Source organism: Colletes latitarsis, chromosome 13 (assembly GCF_051014445.1).
Source record: "Colletes latitarsis isolate SP2378_abdomen chromosome 13, iyColLati1, whole genome shotgun sequence".
NCBI lineage: Eukaryota > Metazoa > Arthropoda > Insecta > Hymenoptera > Colletidae > Colletes > Colletes latitarsis.
In genome coordinates this window covers 11,656,741-11,672,981 of record NC_135146.1, presented here as the reverse complement: position 1 = coordinate 11,672,981, position 16,241 = coordinate 11,656,741, and the positions used below count along the sequence as shown (strand labels likewise).

At 29.3% G+C, this 16,241-nt stretch overlaps 1 protein-coding gene across 3 annotated transcripts in view; it reads left to right on the top strand.

The window, feature by feature from the left end:
* LOC143349297 (cholecystokinin receptor type A) overlaps positions 1–16,241 on the top strand; it is a 62,281-nt gene that overhangs the window by 33,973 nt on the left and 12,067 nt on the right. For all 3 annotated transcript variants that reach the window (XM_076780432.1, XM_076780430.1, XM_076780431.1), the window contains exons 5-7: positions 6,438–6,635; positions 10,295–10,480; positions 12,607–12,779. In XM_076780432.1, the coding sequence (XP_076636547.1) occupies positions 6,438–6,635; positions 10,295–10,480; positions 12,607–12,779 (557 nt within the window). The remainder of the gene's footprint in view (positions 1–6,437; positions 6,636–10,294; positions 10,481–12,606; positions 12,780–16,241) is intronic.

The following is a 16,241-nucleotide window of genomic DNA, read 5'->3' as shown; positions in this document are numbered from 1 at the left end:
AAAAAGTATTAGACAACTTTTCTGTAGGGCGTCAAACAAAATTACTAAAAATGAAAAACGAGTTTTTAAGAAAAATCGACAGGGGGTAGGTGCCTAAATTTTTCGATGAAAAAAAAAATTTCAAATCAATCTAAAAAAATTATTCTTAGTTTCAGGGGTCGATTACAATCATTTTTAGTGAATAGACGTATCCTCGAAATCCTACGCATTTCCGAGAAAAAAATTCAAGAAAGGGGACAAATTTTTCGACAAAATTAAAAAATTTCAAATCGTTCTGAAAAAATTATTCTTAGTTTCAGGGGTCAATTGCAATCATTTTTGGTGAAGAGACATATCCCCGAAATTCTAAGCATTTCCGAGAAAAAAATTCTTTATCGAAAGTATGTTGAAAATATTAATTTTTTAATTTTTCTTAACCCTTTCTTCCCAACACAATTACCATAATCTCTCTATCAGAAGGCTCTGCTATTAAATTCTCATCAGTAATCTCTAGATACTAGGTACATGTCACAATCTAACAGCCATTTGCATGCCTTTGAAGTTTCTCGTAAATATGCAAAACTGCGTTTCCTAAATTTTCAAGCTCGACTGAGCCTCGGATTTCTTCATTTTGTTAAAAATATTTAGATAATAACGTGAAAAAAAACTCAATATAAAACCTCCAAGACAGGAACAGTCCTAAAATAGTCTCATCCCTAATTAACAACCCTCTTCAATCAAACTTTCATCGAATGCTCCTAAAAAATGGCTCTAATAAAACTTAAAAATATTTAAATAATAACGAGAGAAAAAACTCAATATAAAAACTTCAAAACAGAAACAAATAGTCCTATTAGTAGTTAAAATAGTCCTGACACTAATAAAACTTAGAAATATTTAGATAATAACGAGAGAAAAATACCAATATAAAAATTTCAAAACAGAAACAGTTCTAAAATAGTCTCAGCCCTAATTAACAATCCTTTTTAAACAAACTTTCATCGAATGCTCCTAAAAAATGACACTAATAAAACTTAAAAATATTTAGATAATAACGAGAGAAAAAACTCAATATAAAAATTTCAAAACAGAAACAAATAGTCCTCTAGTTGTCAAAATAGTCCTGACACTAATAAAACTTAAAAATATTTAGATAATAACGAGAGAAAAATAGCAATATAAAAATTTTAGAATAGAAATAGTCCCAAAATAGTCTCAGCCTTAATTAACAATCTTCTTTAAACAAACTTTCATCGAATACTCCTAAAAAATGTCATTAATAAAATTTTAAAATATTTAGATAATAATGAGAGAAAAAACTCAATATACAAATTTCAAAATAGAAACAAATAGTCCTCTAGTAGTTAAAATAGTCCTGACACTAATAAAATTTAAAAATATTTAGATAATAACGAGTGAAAAAACTCAATGTAAAAATTTCAAAATAGAAACAAATAGTCCTATTAGTAGTTGAAATAGTCCTGACACTAATAAAATTTAAAAATATTTAGATAATAACAAGAAAAAAAACTCAATATAAAAATTTTAGCATAGGAATAGTCCCAAAATAGCCCCAGCCTTGATTGATAACTCTCATAAAATAATTTTTTACAAAAAGGGATGGAAAAATGATGCTAATAAAAGAGTTATACGGTCGATTAACTATGAAAATGGAGTTTTCGTGACGAATCGTGTAATAGACATTTCTGAGCAGATTGGAGGCTTCCACGAAACGATATTTTCTACTCTGGCTTACCGAGAACCAAATCTGCTAGTGGAATGAATTCCAGAATTGATCAAGCAGGAAATACGAGGATTCGCGATAGACATTTCCGCGAGTTTGCATTATTCACAAGGAGCAAGAAAAAGAGTTTACGTTCCCCATATACGCGGTACGTGCTCTGGTGGTTAACAAATTTCGAAACCGTGGGAGCTCAACAGGCATCGTTTGCATCGAACGTTAGGCAGTTATTGATTTGTTAACCACCGATACGACGAATTATTTACGCCAAGTGCTCACGCAAATAATAAAACTATTGTCACGAACTAGCGGTTTTATTTTTATTCAATTTGCAGTGGTAGGAAAGTGAATCGTAAAATTAATTTCAATAGCTTAGAATATTTTGTAGGAAATATCAAACAAAATTATTTATGTTAAATTCTTATTCTCAGATAAATAAAATTATTGTTACCATCTGATAGTAGGTTTTATTTTTATTTAATTTGTGGGGGTGTAAAATTAATTTTAGTGGCTTAGAATATTTTATAGGAAATATAATACAGAATTATTTATGTCAAATTTTTATTCTCACATAAATAACAAAATTATTGACACGATCTGATAGTAGGTTTTATTTTTATTTAATTTGTGGGGGTGTAAAATTAATTTCAGTGGCTTAGAATATGTCAAACAAAATTATTTATGTTAAATTCTTATTCTCAAATAAATAACAAAATTATTGTCACCATCTAATAGTAGGTTTTATTTTTATTTAATTTGTGGGGGTGTAAAATTAATTTCAGTGGCTTAGAATATGTCAAACAAAATTATTTATGTTAAATTCTTATTCTCAAATAAATAACAAAATTATTGTCACCATCTGATAGTAGGTTTTATTTTTATTTAATTTGTGGGGGTGTAAAATTAATTTCAGTGGCTTAAGAATATTTTATAGGAAGCATCAAATAAAATTATTTATGTTAGATTCTTATTCTCACTCAAATAACAAAATTATTGTCACGATCTGATAGTAGGTTTTATTTTTATTTAATTTGTGTATTAAATTAATTTGGGGTGTAAAATTAATTTTAGTGGCTTAGAATATTTTATAGGAAATATAATACAGAATTATTTATGTCAAATTTTTATTCTCACATAAATAACAAAATTATTGTCACGATCTGATACTAGGTTTTATTCTTATTTAATTTGTGGAAATGTAAAATTAATTTCAGTGGCTTAAAATATGTCAAACAAAATTATTTATGTTAAATTCTTATTCTCACATAAATAACAAAATTATTGTCACCATCTGATAGTAGGTTTTATTTTTATTTAATTTGTGGGGGTGTAAAATTAATTTCAATTGCTTAGAATATTTTATAGGAAATATTAAACAGAATTATTTATGTCAAATTTTTATTCCCACTCAAATAACAAAATTATTGTCACCATCTGATAGTAGGTTTTATTTTTATTTAATTTTTGGAGGTGTAAAATTAATTTTAGTGGCTTAGAATATTTTATAGGAAATATAATACAGAATTATTTATGACAAATTCTTATTCTCACATAAATAACAAAATTATTGTCACGATCTTATAGTAGGTTCTATTTTTATTCAATTTGCAGTGGTATAAAAGTTATTTATAAAATTAATTCTCATGATCTTAGAATAATTAATCACGAACTAATACTAGGTTTTATTTTTATTCAATTTGCAAAGATGTAAAAGTTATTTACAAAATTAATTCTATATGAAAATTAAAATCATTTCGAAATTTCAATTTGAAAAAATAAATTCACAGAAACAGTTGACACGAGTGTTTTGATGATAATTGCATTTTGTATTAGAAAGTTTGAATCATTTCTAAATTTCAATTTTAAGAAATAAATTCACAGAAATAGTTGACACGAGTGTTTTGATGATAATTGCATTTTGTATTAGAAAATTAAAATCATTTCGAAATTTCAATTTTAAAAAATAAATTCACAGAAACAGTTGAGAGTGTTTTGATAATAATTGCATTTTATATTAGAAAGTTTGAATCATTTCTAAATTTCAATTTTAAGAAATAAATTCACAGAAACAGTTGACACGAGTGTTCGATAATAACTGCATTTTGTATAAGAAAATTAAAATCATTTCTAAATTTCAATTTTAAAAAATAAATTCACAGAAACAGTTGAGAGTGTTTGGTGATAATTGCATTTTCTATAAAAAAATTAAAATCATTTCGAAATTTCAATTTTAAAAAATAAATTCACAGAAACAGTTGAGAGTGTTTGATGATAATTGCATTTTGTATAAGAAAATTAAAATCATTTCGAAATTTCAATTTTAAAAAATAAATTCACAGAAACAGTTGACTCGAGTGTTTGATAATAATTGTATTTTCTATAAAAAAATTAAAATCATTTCTAAATTTCAATTTTAAAAAATAAATTCACAGAAACAGTTGACTCGAGTGTTTGATAATAACTGCATTTTGTATAAGAAAATTAAAATCATTTCTAAATTTCAATTTTAAGAAATAAATTCACAGAAACAGTTGAAAGTGTTTGATAATAATTGCATTTTGTATAAGAAAATTAAAATCATTTCTAAATTTAAATTTTAAAAAATAAATTCACAGAAACAGTTGAGAGTGTTTTGATAATAATTGCATTTTATATTAGAAAGTTTGAATCATTTCGAGATTTCAATTTGAAAAAATGAATTCACAGAAACAGTTGAGAGTGTTTTGATGATAATTGCATTTTGTATTAGAAAGTTTGAATCATTTCTAAATTTCAATTTTAAAAAATAGATTCACAGAAATAGTTGACTCGAGTGTTTGATAATAATTGCATTTTGTATAAGAAAGTTTGAATCATTTCTAAATTTCAATTTTAAGAAATAAATTCACAGAAACAGTTGAGATAATAATTGTATTTTCTATAAAAAAATTAAAATCATTTCTAAATTTCAATTTTAAAAAACAAATTCACAGAAACAGTTGAGAGTGTTTTGATAATAATTGCATTTTGTATAAGAAAGTTTGAATCATTTCGAGATTTCAATTTGAAAAAATGAATTCACAGAAACAGTTGAGAGTGTTTGATAATAATAGCATTTTGTATGAGAAAGTTTGAATCATCAGTCTGTGCTTGCTATCAGACATTTTTTAAATTGGTGAAATCTTCGTTTCCTTGGGGGTGCAGTTAATTTTAAGAGGAAGAGAATCCGCCATTCTTTCGTTTGGCATTTACGATCGAGAGCATAAAGCTACGGTGCAATGAAGCGCGAATCTCTCGAGCTCCAAAAAGGTCTACATGAAAGTACTTCCCACAGGACTCAGCACGTACAGACAGATCCCTAAGATTTATCCGCGATTCGATTCAAAGGCTAAATGTACTAACAGTTACGCTCGTTTCAGTAACTTTACGCTTTCTCAAAGTTGGATTAACACAACGATCATAAGGGAACACCAAAAATTATTTATGACGAATTTGAAGAATAATTAATTATATAAAATGTTAAATAAAAGGATATTTTAAAAATATTCAAGATGCTGGAAGAAATTAAATTGGAAACTAAAACATATGACAAAGCTTCGAAGTTTAATTAAAAAATAAATTATAGATTATTTATCAAGTACTCAACCTTTCTTGAAATGCATCTTTTGTTAGGAAATTTATTAACACAACGATCATAAGAGAGCATCCAGAATTATTTATGACGAATTTGAAGGATAATTAATTATATAAAATGTCGAATAAAAGGCTTCAGATATTTTAAAAAATAGTTTAGATGCTGGAAGAAATTAAATTGGAAACCAAAACATATGACAAAGCAAACTTCACAATTGAATTAAAAAGTAAATTATAGATTATTTATTAAGTACCCAACCTTTCTTGAAATGCATCTTTTGTTAGGAAATTTATTAACACAACGATCATAAGAGAGCATCCAGAATTATTTATGACGAATTTGAAGGATAATTAATTATATAAAATGTCGAATAAAAGGCTTCAGATATTTTAAAAAATAGTTTAAATGCTGGAAGAAATTAAATTGGAAACCAAAACATATGACAAAGCAAACTTCAGAATTGAATTAAAAAGTAAATTATAGATTATTTATCAAGTAATCAATCTTTCTTAAAATGCATCTTTTGTTAGGAAATTTATTAACACAACGATCATAAGAGAGCATCCAGAATTATTTATGACGAATTTGAAGGATAATTAATTATATAAAATGTTAAATAAAAGACATCAGATATTTTAAAAAATATGCTGGAAGAAATTAAATTGGAAATCAAAACGGTCTGACAAAGCTTCGAAGTTTAATTAAAAAGTAAATTATAGATTATTTATCAAGTACCCAACCTTCCTTGAAATACATCTTTTGTTAGGGAATTATTTATGTCAAATTTACTTTTGCAAAGTAATCACACAGAATATTAAAAGAGAAGATATTTTAAAATGATTCAAGATGGCAGGAGAAATCAAATTGGAAATGTAAACATGTTATGGGAAAGAAAATTATTAATAAATGGTATTAATTAAACTTCGAAGTTTGAAAATATTTAAGATGGAATTATAAGGTCATTTGTCATTAATTATTCTGAGAAATTTAAATAATTATTCACAGCACTCTCGAGCCCCACCATTACGATGACAATAACGAATAATTCTATATAAGGAAGATATTAATGAGATTTTCCATTAACTATTTCTTTCGTTTGTCCAGCTGTGTCCGTGTCTGTCGGTGTATGGACTCTCGTGGCTATTTCTCTGGAGCGTTACTTCGCCATTTGTAGACCACTAAAGTCAAGACGGTGGCAAACCCAGTTTCATGCTTACAAAATGATCGCCGTGGTTTGGACCACGAGTCTCACGTGGAACGCGCCAATCCTTGTAGTTTCACGGCTTCAAAGTATAGGTGGAGGTAAAAATTGTGCAAATTTAATTATTTCACATTTAGTTTACATTCTCCTTCGTATTCCTTGTGTTCTCTAATACGTTTTCATTCGATGTGCTTGCATATATTGATTTTAAATACCTTTTCTTTGAAACTTGCAAAATAATGACTCGAAATATAACTTTTCATTTTGATTTCAATCTTGTGATTGCATTTATGATGGGTCAAAGGTGACCCAAAAGAGTAATTTGAAATATAATTTTCTATTTTGTTTGCAACCTTCTAATTGTGTATTAGAATCGGGTCTAAAGTGACCCAGAATAATGACTGGAATTATTATAATTTTTCATTTTGATTGCAACCTTTTAATTGTGTATTAGAACCGGGTCAAAAGTGACCCAAAAGAGTAATTTGAAATATAATTTTCTATTTTGTTTGCAACCTTCTAATTGTGTGTAAGAATCGGGTCAAAAGTGACCCAGAATAGTGAAATATAATTTTTGATTTTGATCTGAATCTTGTGACTGCATTTATAATGGGTCAAAGGTGACCCAAAAGAGTAATTTGAAATATAATTTTCTATTTGGTTTGCAACCTTCTAATTGTGTATTAGAACCGGGTCAAAAGTGACCCAGAATAATGACTGGAATTATTATAATTTTTCATTTTGATCTCAATCTTGTGACTGCATTTACGATGGGTCAGAAGTGACCCCAAAAAAGTGACTCGAAATATTGTAATATTTCATTTTGATTGCAACCTTCTAATTGTGTGTAAAAACCGGGTCTAAAGTGACCCAGAATAATGAAATATCATTTTTCATTTTGATCTGAACCTTGTGACTGCATTTATAATGGGTCAAAGGTGACCCAAAAGAGTAACTTGAAATATTGTAATTTTCTATTTTGATTGCAACCTTCTAATTGTGTTTAAAAACCGGGTCTAAAGTGACCCAGAATAATGACTGGAATTATTATAATTTTTCATTTTGATTGCAACCTTCTAATTGTGTATTAGAACCGGGTCAAAAGTGACCCAAAAGAGTAACTTGAAATATTATAATTTTCCATTTTGATTGCAACCTTCTAATTATGTATTAGAACCGGGTCAAAAGTGACCCAGAATAGTGAAATATAATTTTTGATTTTGATCTGAATCTTGTAACTGCCTTTATAATGGGTCAAAGGTGACCCAAAAGAGTAATTTGAAATATAATTTTCTATTTTGTTTGCAACCTTCCAATTGTGTATAAAAACCGGGTCTAAAGTGACCCAGAATAATGACTGGAATTATTATAATTTTTCATTTTGATCTGAACCTAGTGACTGCATTTATGATGGGTCAAAGGTGACCCAAAAGAGTAACTTGAAGTATAATTTTCTATTTTGATTGCAACCTTCCAATTGTGTATAAGAAACGGGTCTAAAGTGACCCGGAATAATGACTGGAATTATTATAATTTTTCATTTTGATCTCAATCTTGTGACTGCATTTACGATGGGTCAGAAGTGACCCCAAAAAAGTGACTCGAAATATTGTAATATTTCATTTTGATTGCAACCTTCTAATTATGTATTAGAACCGGGTCAAAAGTGACCCGGAATAATGACTGGAATTATTATAATTTTTCATTTTGATCTGAACCTAGTGACTGCATTTATGATGGGTCAAAAGTGACCCGGAATAGTGACTGGAATTATTATAATTTTTCATTTTGATCTCAATCTTGTGTTTGCATTTATGATGGGTCAAAGGTGACCCAAAAGAGTAGCTTGAAATATTATAATATTACATTCTAATTACAACCTTCTAATTGTGTATAATAAACGGGTCAAAAGTGACCCAGAATAATGACAGGAGTTATTATAATTTTTCATTTTGATCTGAACCTAGTGACTGCATTTACGATGGGTCAAGAGTGACCCAAAAGAGCGACTCGAGTTATGAGGCGTGCAATTTCACTTATTTTATATTTATTTTACATTTTATATTCTCCTCCGTATTTCTTGTTTCTCTAATCCGTGTTTTGTCGTCGATTCGACGTGCTTGCTTGCATCTATTAATTTTAGATACCTGCTACTTATTGTACTGTTGAAATTGAACGTCCACGCAATATATGCTGGTAAATATGTCAAGCGTTTGATATATTGAAAATAGGTTGGAACGTAAGCTGCTTCCTTTCGATGGATGATTATTTAGAACTCGAGTAAAATGTCAGGCAAAGCTTAAATACGTCGGGGGTTAAAATCTACTGGAAGAAGTCTCGAAGAAAGGATTGTATTTAACAATTCTTATCTTTCCTATTATTAAAAAATAAATACGTAATAATAAAAAGGAAATAAATTTCGAAAGAAATAAGAATATTTAATTCCTGTAAAAATTATTCAAATTCAAAGAAAACATTACTATTTTCAAAAATAAGCCTGAAATTATTTATTGCTAGACTTCTCAATTGAAAATTCATATTTTAATAACAGATTTTTAGAGATCAACCCTTAAATATAATAATTCCTGACTCGAAGCATTTTTTTATATTTTTGCATATTAAATGGTTTCCATAGTTTTCCAAAAATTTAAATTTCCCATAAATGCATAAATATTTGCGTTCCATTTATAAGAATCGAATTTATATGCAAAACCAATGAAACAAAAAAATCCACGGTTCATTTAAAATTTCAAAATATTAAATTCCAATATTTCTAATCTCGATATAATATAATTGTATAATATAATTATATCGAGATTAGAAATATTGGAATTTAATATTTTAATTTTAATTGTATAATTTTTGTTTCTATTTATTGTCAGTTTACGAAATCGAAAAGTTTTATTTTCACACGATGTATATATGTTCGCAGATGCTATTAAAATTTTGTTTACGCTACGAGAGATATAAAAACGGCGGTTCAATTTTGCTCATCGAACATCGTCGGTGACCTGCATGCGCCCTCGGGCAAATCTAGGATTATTTCTTTTATTGGCTTTTAATATTTCTAGATTGCAGCCAAATGGAGCAGGAAAATATTATCCCGCGGATATGAATATTTGATTTGACAGCTTTCGATGCATCAGCCTCCTTTTGGTACACGCAAGGTCAAACGAAAACTCTGAAATATCTCTAGAGCAAAAGAAAAAATATATAGAAAATATTTCATAATCAATTTTCATCATTTTAAATCTCATCGTTTTGTATTTTCAATGGAGCAGTTATTTAAACAAATTTAACAAATTATTATACAAAACATTGTAGGTTAACGTTTAAAAAAATTAGATTGTTCCCTTTTCTATTGTACAACATGTTTATACAATATTAGTAATTTATAATAATAGTAATAATTTCAAGCAGAGTTTTTGTCTCACCCTGCAGATTTAGTGGATTTAAATATTTGATTGCACTACTTTTATCGTTTTTCGCAATAATCAACACACAGTGGGAGAAATTTTATCTTCGATTTGAGTGTCTATAGTTCGAATTAAAAGAAATAAAAGAGACTGTTTTTTAAATATTTTCACGAAACATTAAAAGTTGCAGTGTTACAAATTGGACGTTGCTGGAACGTCATTAAAGTATTCTATTTAATTACTGAAACGTAGTAAGTTTTATGTAAAATTGAAATTGATTTATATAAAATTGGAGTAAATAAATTTTAAGATCATTTTAATGACAGTTTGGTGTTTTGCTTCAGGTAGACACAAGTGTCGAGAAGAGTGGCCAGGTGTCGGTACAGAAAGAGCTTACAACCTCTTCTTAGACGGAATGTTGCTTCTGGTTCCTTTGATAGTAATGAGCCTGGCTTATTCGTTAATCGCGGCGGAACTTTGGCGCGGATTGCGACAAGAAATGCGCCAATCGTCCAACTGTCAACGACGTCGTAAGTTTCAAACGATTTAAAAACATTTATTACACGATTAATATTATTATACATCCTGTCGAGAAATTTTTTGTAGGTTTCTAAAGTCATTCAGAGTTGTATGAATTTTTTAAAATACTAGTCTGTGAATACAACATGTGCAAACGTGTTCAAACACTGTGACAATTAATTTGTTCTAATATTAGTAACTAATATCAGTCATACCTGAATTTTTTAAACGATTTTAAAGTCATTCAGAGTTGTATAAATTCTTTAAAATACTAGTCTGTGAATACAACATGTGCAAACGTGTTCAAACACTGTGATAATTTATTTGTTCTAATATTAGTAACTAATATCAGTCATATCTGAATGTTTTACAAGATTTTACAGTCATTCAGAGTCGTATGAATTCTTTAAAATTCTAGTTTCTGAGTACAACATGTGCAAACGTGTTCAAACACTGTGATAATTAATTTGTTCTAACATTAGTAACTAATATCAGTCATATCTGAATTTTTTACAATATTTCGAAGTCATTCAGAGTTGTATGAATTCTTTAAAATTCTAGTTTCTGAGTAAAACATGTACACACATGTTGAAACACTGTGATAATTAATTTGTTCTAATATTAGTAACTAATATCAGTCATATCTGAATGTTTTACAAGATTTTACAGTCATTCAGAGTCGTATGAATTCTTAAAAATTCTAGTTTCTGAGTATAACATGTGCAAACGTGTTCAAACACTGTGATAATTAATTTGTTCTAATATTAGTAACTAATATCAGTCATATCTGAATGTTTTACAATATTTCAAAGTCATTCAGAGTTGTATGACTTCTTTAAAATTCTAGTTTCTGAGTAAAACATGTACAAACATGTTGAAACACTGTGACAATTAATTTGTTCTAATATTAGTACCTAATATCAGTCATATCAGAATTTATTAAACGATTTTAAAGCCACTCAGAGTTGTATGAATTTTAAAAAATTCTAGTCTTTAAGTACAACATGTACAGACATGTTCAAACACTGTGATAATTTATTTGTTCTAACATTAGTAACTAATATCAGTCATATCTGAATTTTTTACAATATTTCAAAGTCATTCAGAGTCGTATGAATTCTTTAAAATTCTAGTTTCTGAGTATAACATGTATAAACATGTTCAAACACTGTTATAATTTATTTGTTCTAATATTAGTAACTAATATCAGTCATATCTGAATGTTTTACAAGATTTTACAGTCATTCAGAGTTGTATAAATTTTTAAAAATTCTAGTTTTTGAGTATAACATGTATAAACATGTTCAAACACTATGATAATTTATTTGTTCTAATATTAGTAACTAATATCAGTCATATCTGAATTTTTTAAACGATTTTAAAGTCACTCAGAGTTGTATAAATTTTAAAAGATTCTAGTCTTTAAGTACAACATGTACAGACATGTTCAAACACTGTGACAATTAATTTGTTCTAATATTAGTACTTAATATCAGTCATATCAGAATTTATTAAACGATTTTAAAGCCACTCAGAGTTGTATGAATTTTAAAAAATTCTAGTCTTTAAGTTCAACATGTACAGACATGTTCAAAGACTGTGATAATTAATTTGTTCTAATATTAGCAACTAATATCACTCACATCTGAATTTTTTAAACGATTTTAAAGCCACTCAGAGTTGTATAAATTTAAAAGAATTCTAGTTTTTAAGTACAACATGTATAAACATATTCAAAGACTGTGCCAATTAATTTGTTCTAACATTAGTACCTAATACCAGTAACATTTGAATTTTTGTCACGATTTAGAAGTCGCTCAGAGTGACACGAATTTTTTCAAACTCCGTTGTTCGATTGCAAACATACACAGACACGTGCAAACACAGTGATAGTTTATTTGTTTGCCCGCTGTACGGTATATCTTAAAAAAGATCGTAAAATCAACCGTGTAGTTTACAGAGGGTCGACAGCGAACGGAAATGTAAATTTGTTCCGGTTTGGAACCATTTGCCCAAACACCCGTGGGCGTATTTGGTGCATATGTTTCCCCACTGATAATTCAGACTATGCAACACGAGCTTTGGCAGCGTTGTCAGTGCAAATCTGACAGTAACAAGTTACAAATCCGCATTACAGTCGAAAGGACCGAATGCAGCGGAATTCTGAGGAATTCGTCGTACGAGAAGAATGATGGAGGATCCGGTAGGACGGTTGTCCTAAACGATTGCGGTGCATCCTCGAGATTAAAGCAAGGATTTTCCAACGCGCATGGATACTTGCAAGGCGATCAGCAGGAGATGCCATCCAGGGTGAGAAAGTGAAATCACCGAGAAAATGGAACAGATTTTCTCGTAAGAGGAATGGCCATTTTTAATCGTTTATCGAACCAAAACTGTTAAAATTAAATTCTTAGCATTGCTCATCTGCTTGATAATTTTTTATTTCGTTTGCAATGCTCTGACTACGATTATAATGGGTCGAAAGTGACCCAACAGAGTGACTAGAAGTATTATAATTTTTTATTTTGATTGGAATCTTCTAATTGTGTATGTAACGGGTCAAAAGTGACCCAAAAGAGTGACTAGAAACATTATAATTTTTTTATTTTGATTGCAATCTTCTAATTGTGTATGTAACGGGTCAAAAGTGACCCAAAAGAGTCACTCAAAGTATCAATTTTTTATTTTGTTTGCAACCTTTTAATTGAATATAGGAAGTGGGTCGAAAGTGACCCAAGAGTGTGACTAGAAACATTATAATTTTTTTATTATGATTGCAATCTTCTAATTATGTATGTAACGGGTCAAAAGTGACCCAATAGAGTGTCTTGAAACATTATAATTTTTTATTTTGATTGCAATCTTCTAATTGTGTATATAACGGGTCAAAAGTGACCCAATAGAGTGACTTGAAACATTATAATTTTTTATTTTGATTGCAATCTTCTAATTGTGTATGTAAGGGGTCGAAAGTGACCCAAAAGAGTGACTCGAAGTATCAATTTTTTATTTTGATTGCAACCTTTTAATTAAATATAGGAAGTGGGTCGAAAGTGACCCAATAGAGTGACTAGAAGTATTATAATTTTTCATTTTGATTGGAATCTTCTAATTGTGTATGTAACGGGTCAAAAGTGACCCAATAGAGTGACTTGAAATATTATAATTTTTTATTTTGATTACAATCTTCTAATTGTGTATGTAAAGGGTCGAAAGTGACCCAATAGAGTGACTTGAAACATTATAATTTTTTATTTTGATTGCAATCTTCTAATTGTGTATGTAAGGGGTCGAAAGTGACCCAAAAGAGTGACTCAAAGTATCATAATTTTTTATTTTGATTGCAATCTTCTAATTGTGTATGTAAGGGGTCGAAAGTGACCCAAAAGAGTGACTCGAAGTATCATAATTTTTTATTTTGATTGCAACTTTTTAATTGAATATAGGAAGTGGGTCGAAAGTGACCCAATAGAGTGACTAGAAGTATTATAATTTTTTATTTTGATTGCAATCTTCTAATTGTCTATGTAACGGGTCAAAAGTGACCCAAAAGAGTGACTCGAAGTATCAATTTTTTATTTTGATTGCAACCTTTTAATTGAATATAGGAAGTGGGTCGAAAGTGACCCAAAAGTCTGACTAGAAATATTATAATTTTTTATTTTGATTGCAATCTTCTAATTGTGTATGCAACGGGTCAAAAGTGACCTAAAAGAGTGACTCGAAGTATCAATTTTTTATTTTGTTTGAAAACTTTTAATTGAATATAGGAAGTGGGTCAAAAGTGACCCAATAGATTGACTTTAAACATTATAATTTTTTATTTTGATTGCAATCTTCTAATTGTGTATGTAAGGGGTCGAAAGTGACCCAAAAGAGTGACTCGAAGTATCATAATTTTTCAGTTTAATTGCAACCTTTTAATTGAATATTGCAAGTGGGTCGAAAGTGACCCAAAATTCTGACTAGAAATATTATAATTTTTCGTTGCTATCACAACCTTCTAACTACGTGTACAAGGGGTCAAAAGTGACCCAAAATATTATAATTTTCCAGTTTGATTGGAACCTGTTAATCGCACGTAAGACTCGGGTCAAAAGTGACCCACAAGAGTGACTCAAAGTATCATAATTTTTCATTTCGATTGCAACCTTTTAATTGAATATAGCAAGTAGGTCGAAAGTGACCCAAAATTCTGACTAGAAATATTATAATTTTTCGTTGCTATCACAACCTTCTAACTACGTGTACAAGGGGTCAAAAGTGACCCAAAATATTATAATTTTCCAGTTTGATTGGAACCTGTTAATCGCACGTAAGACTCGGGTCAAAAGTGACCCACAAGAGTGACTCAAAGTATCATAATTTTTCATTTCGATTGCAACCTTTTAATTGAATATAGCAAGTAGGTCGAAAGTGACCCAAAATTCTGACTAGAAATATTATAATTTTTCGTTGCTATCACAACCTTCTAACTACGTGTATAAGGGGTCAAAAGTGACCCAGAACAGTGATTCAAACTATCATAATTTTTTATTTTGATCTCACCCTCACGACTAACGTATACAATGGGTCAAAAGTGCCCCCCAAAATGAGTGACTCGAGATATAATTTTTCATTCCAATCTGAACCTTTTAACTACTATAACTGGTCAGAAGTGACCCCGTAAGGTTGACTGGGAATATTATATTTGCACACCTCAGGGCTCCGTTCGATACTGAAGCTCCATAAAGTTCCAGGCTGAAACATAAAGACAGAAGCAACAAAGTTCGCGCAGTATAAAGACCCAGAGTGGCTTTAGCGTTGCAGAGTAGCATCACTCGATCCCTTGAAAGGCGGAAAGGATTGCTCGCCGTGGAACCAGATTACAGGGAAATTACTTTCTCGAAGTAGTCGAGATTTATTCTGCGGTCCCAGAATATTAGAATCGATTGGAACTTTCAGATGAATTATTTTAGATTTTACTAACGTTTTTAGCTGATCAATAAAGTAATTTTAATTATCTCTCGAACTGTTTTTGCATCTTGTGGAGTAGCTAAGTTTTGAAAAACAGACCTTGGCGTTTGGCAATGTTTGTTAAGGCTGGTTTCACGGTATGTAACATGAGTGCAACCGCAGAAAGGGGGGAGGGAATAGGAAAAAGTGAGGTGCCTTTCGTCTAGGAACCACTAGCCAGAGTCATCAATCAATAGGCCAACAGATACTGGCTAAACGCGTGGGATGACAGGATGAGAGACTGTGGTTGGAAACTGATATACATACAGTATATTGAGTGCAAGAGTTTCTGAATAGCCATTTTCCTAGTAAAAATTAAAGACACCTGGCAATTAACTAAGTTATTACATTTTTAATATTCCTCTTTATTTTTTAAAACAAGAAAAATCGAATATCTCAAGATGATGGACTTGAAATATTAGTTTTCGAGTCTGTGCCTCGTTGTACTTCAATTTTATATATTTACTAGAAAAATTGAGCACCCATTCTCAAAACGATGGCTTAAGATGTTAGTTAAATATGAATTTATATTAGAAAAGGGTCGAGGTGTTTTAGTATTGTTGGATAAATTATCTAATTTAAAAAGAATAATTAGAAAGTTTGAAATATTAGAAAAGTATCGAAGTATTTTAGTATTGTTAGATAAATTACCTAATTTAAAAAGAATAATTAGAAAGTTTGAAATATTAGTTAGAAAAGTATCGAAGTATTTTAGTATTGTTAGATAAATTATCTAATTTAAAAAGAATAATTAGAAAGTTTGAAATATTAATTAGA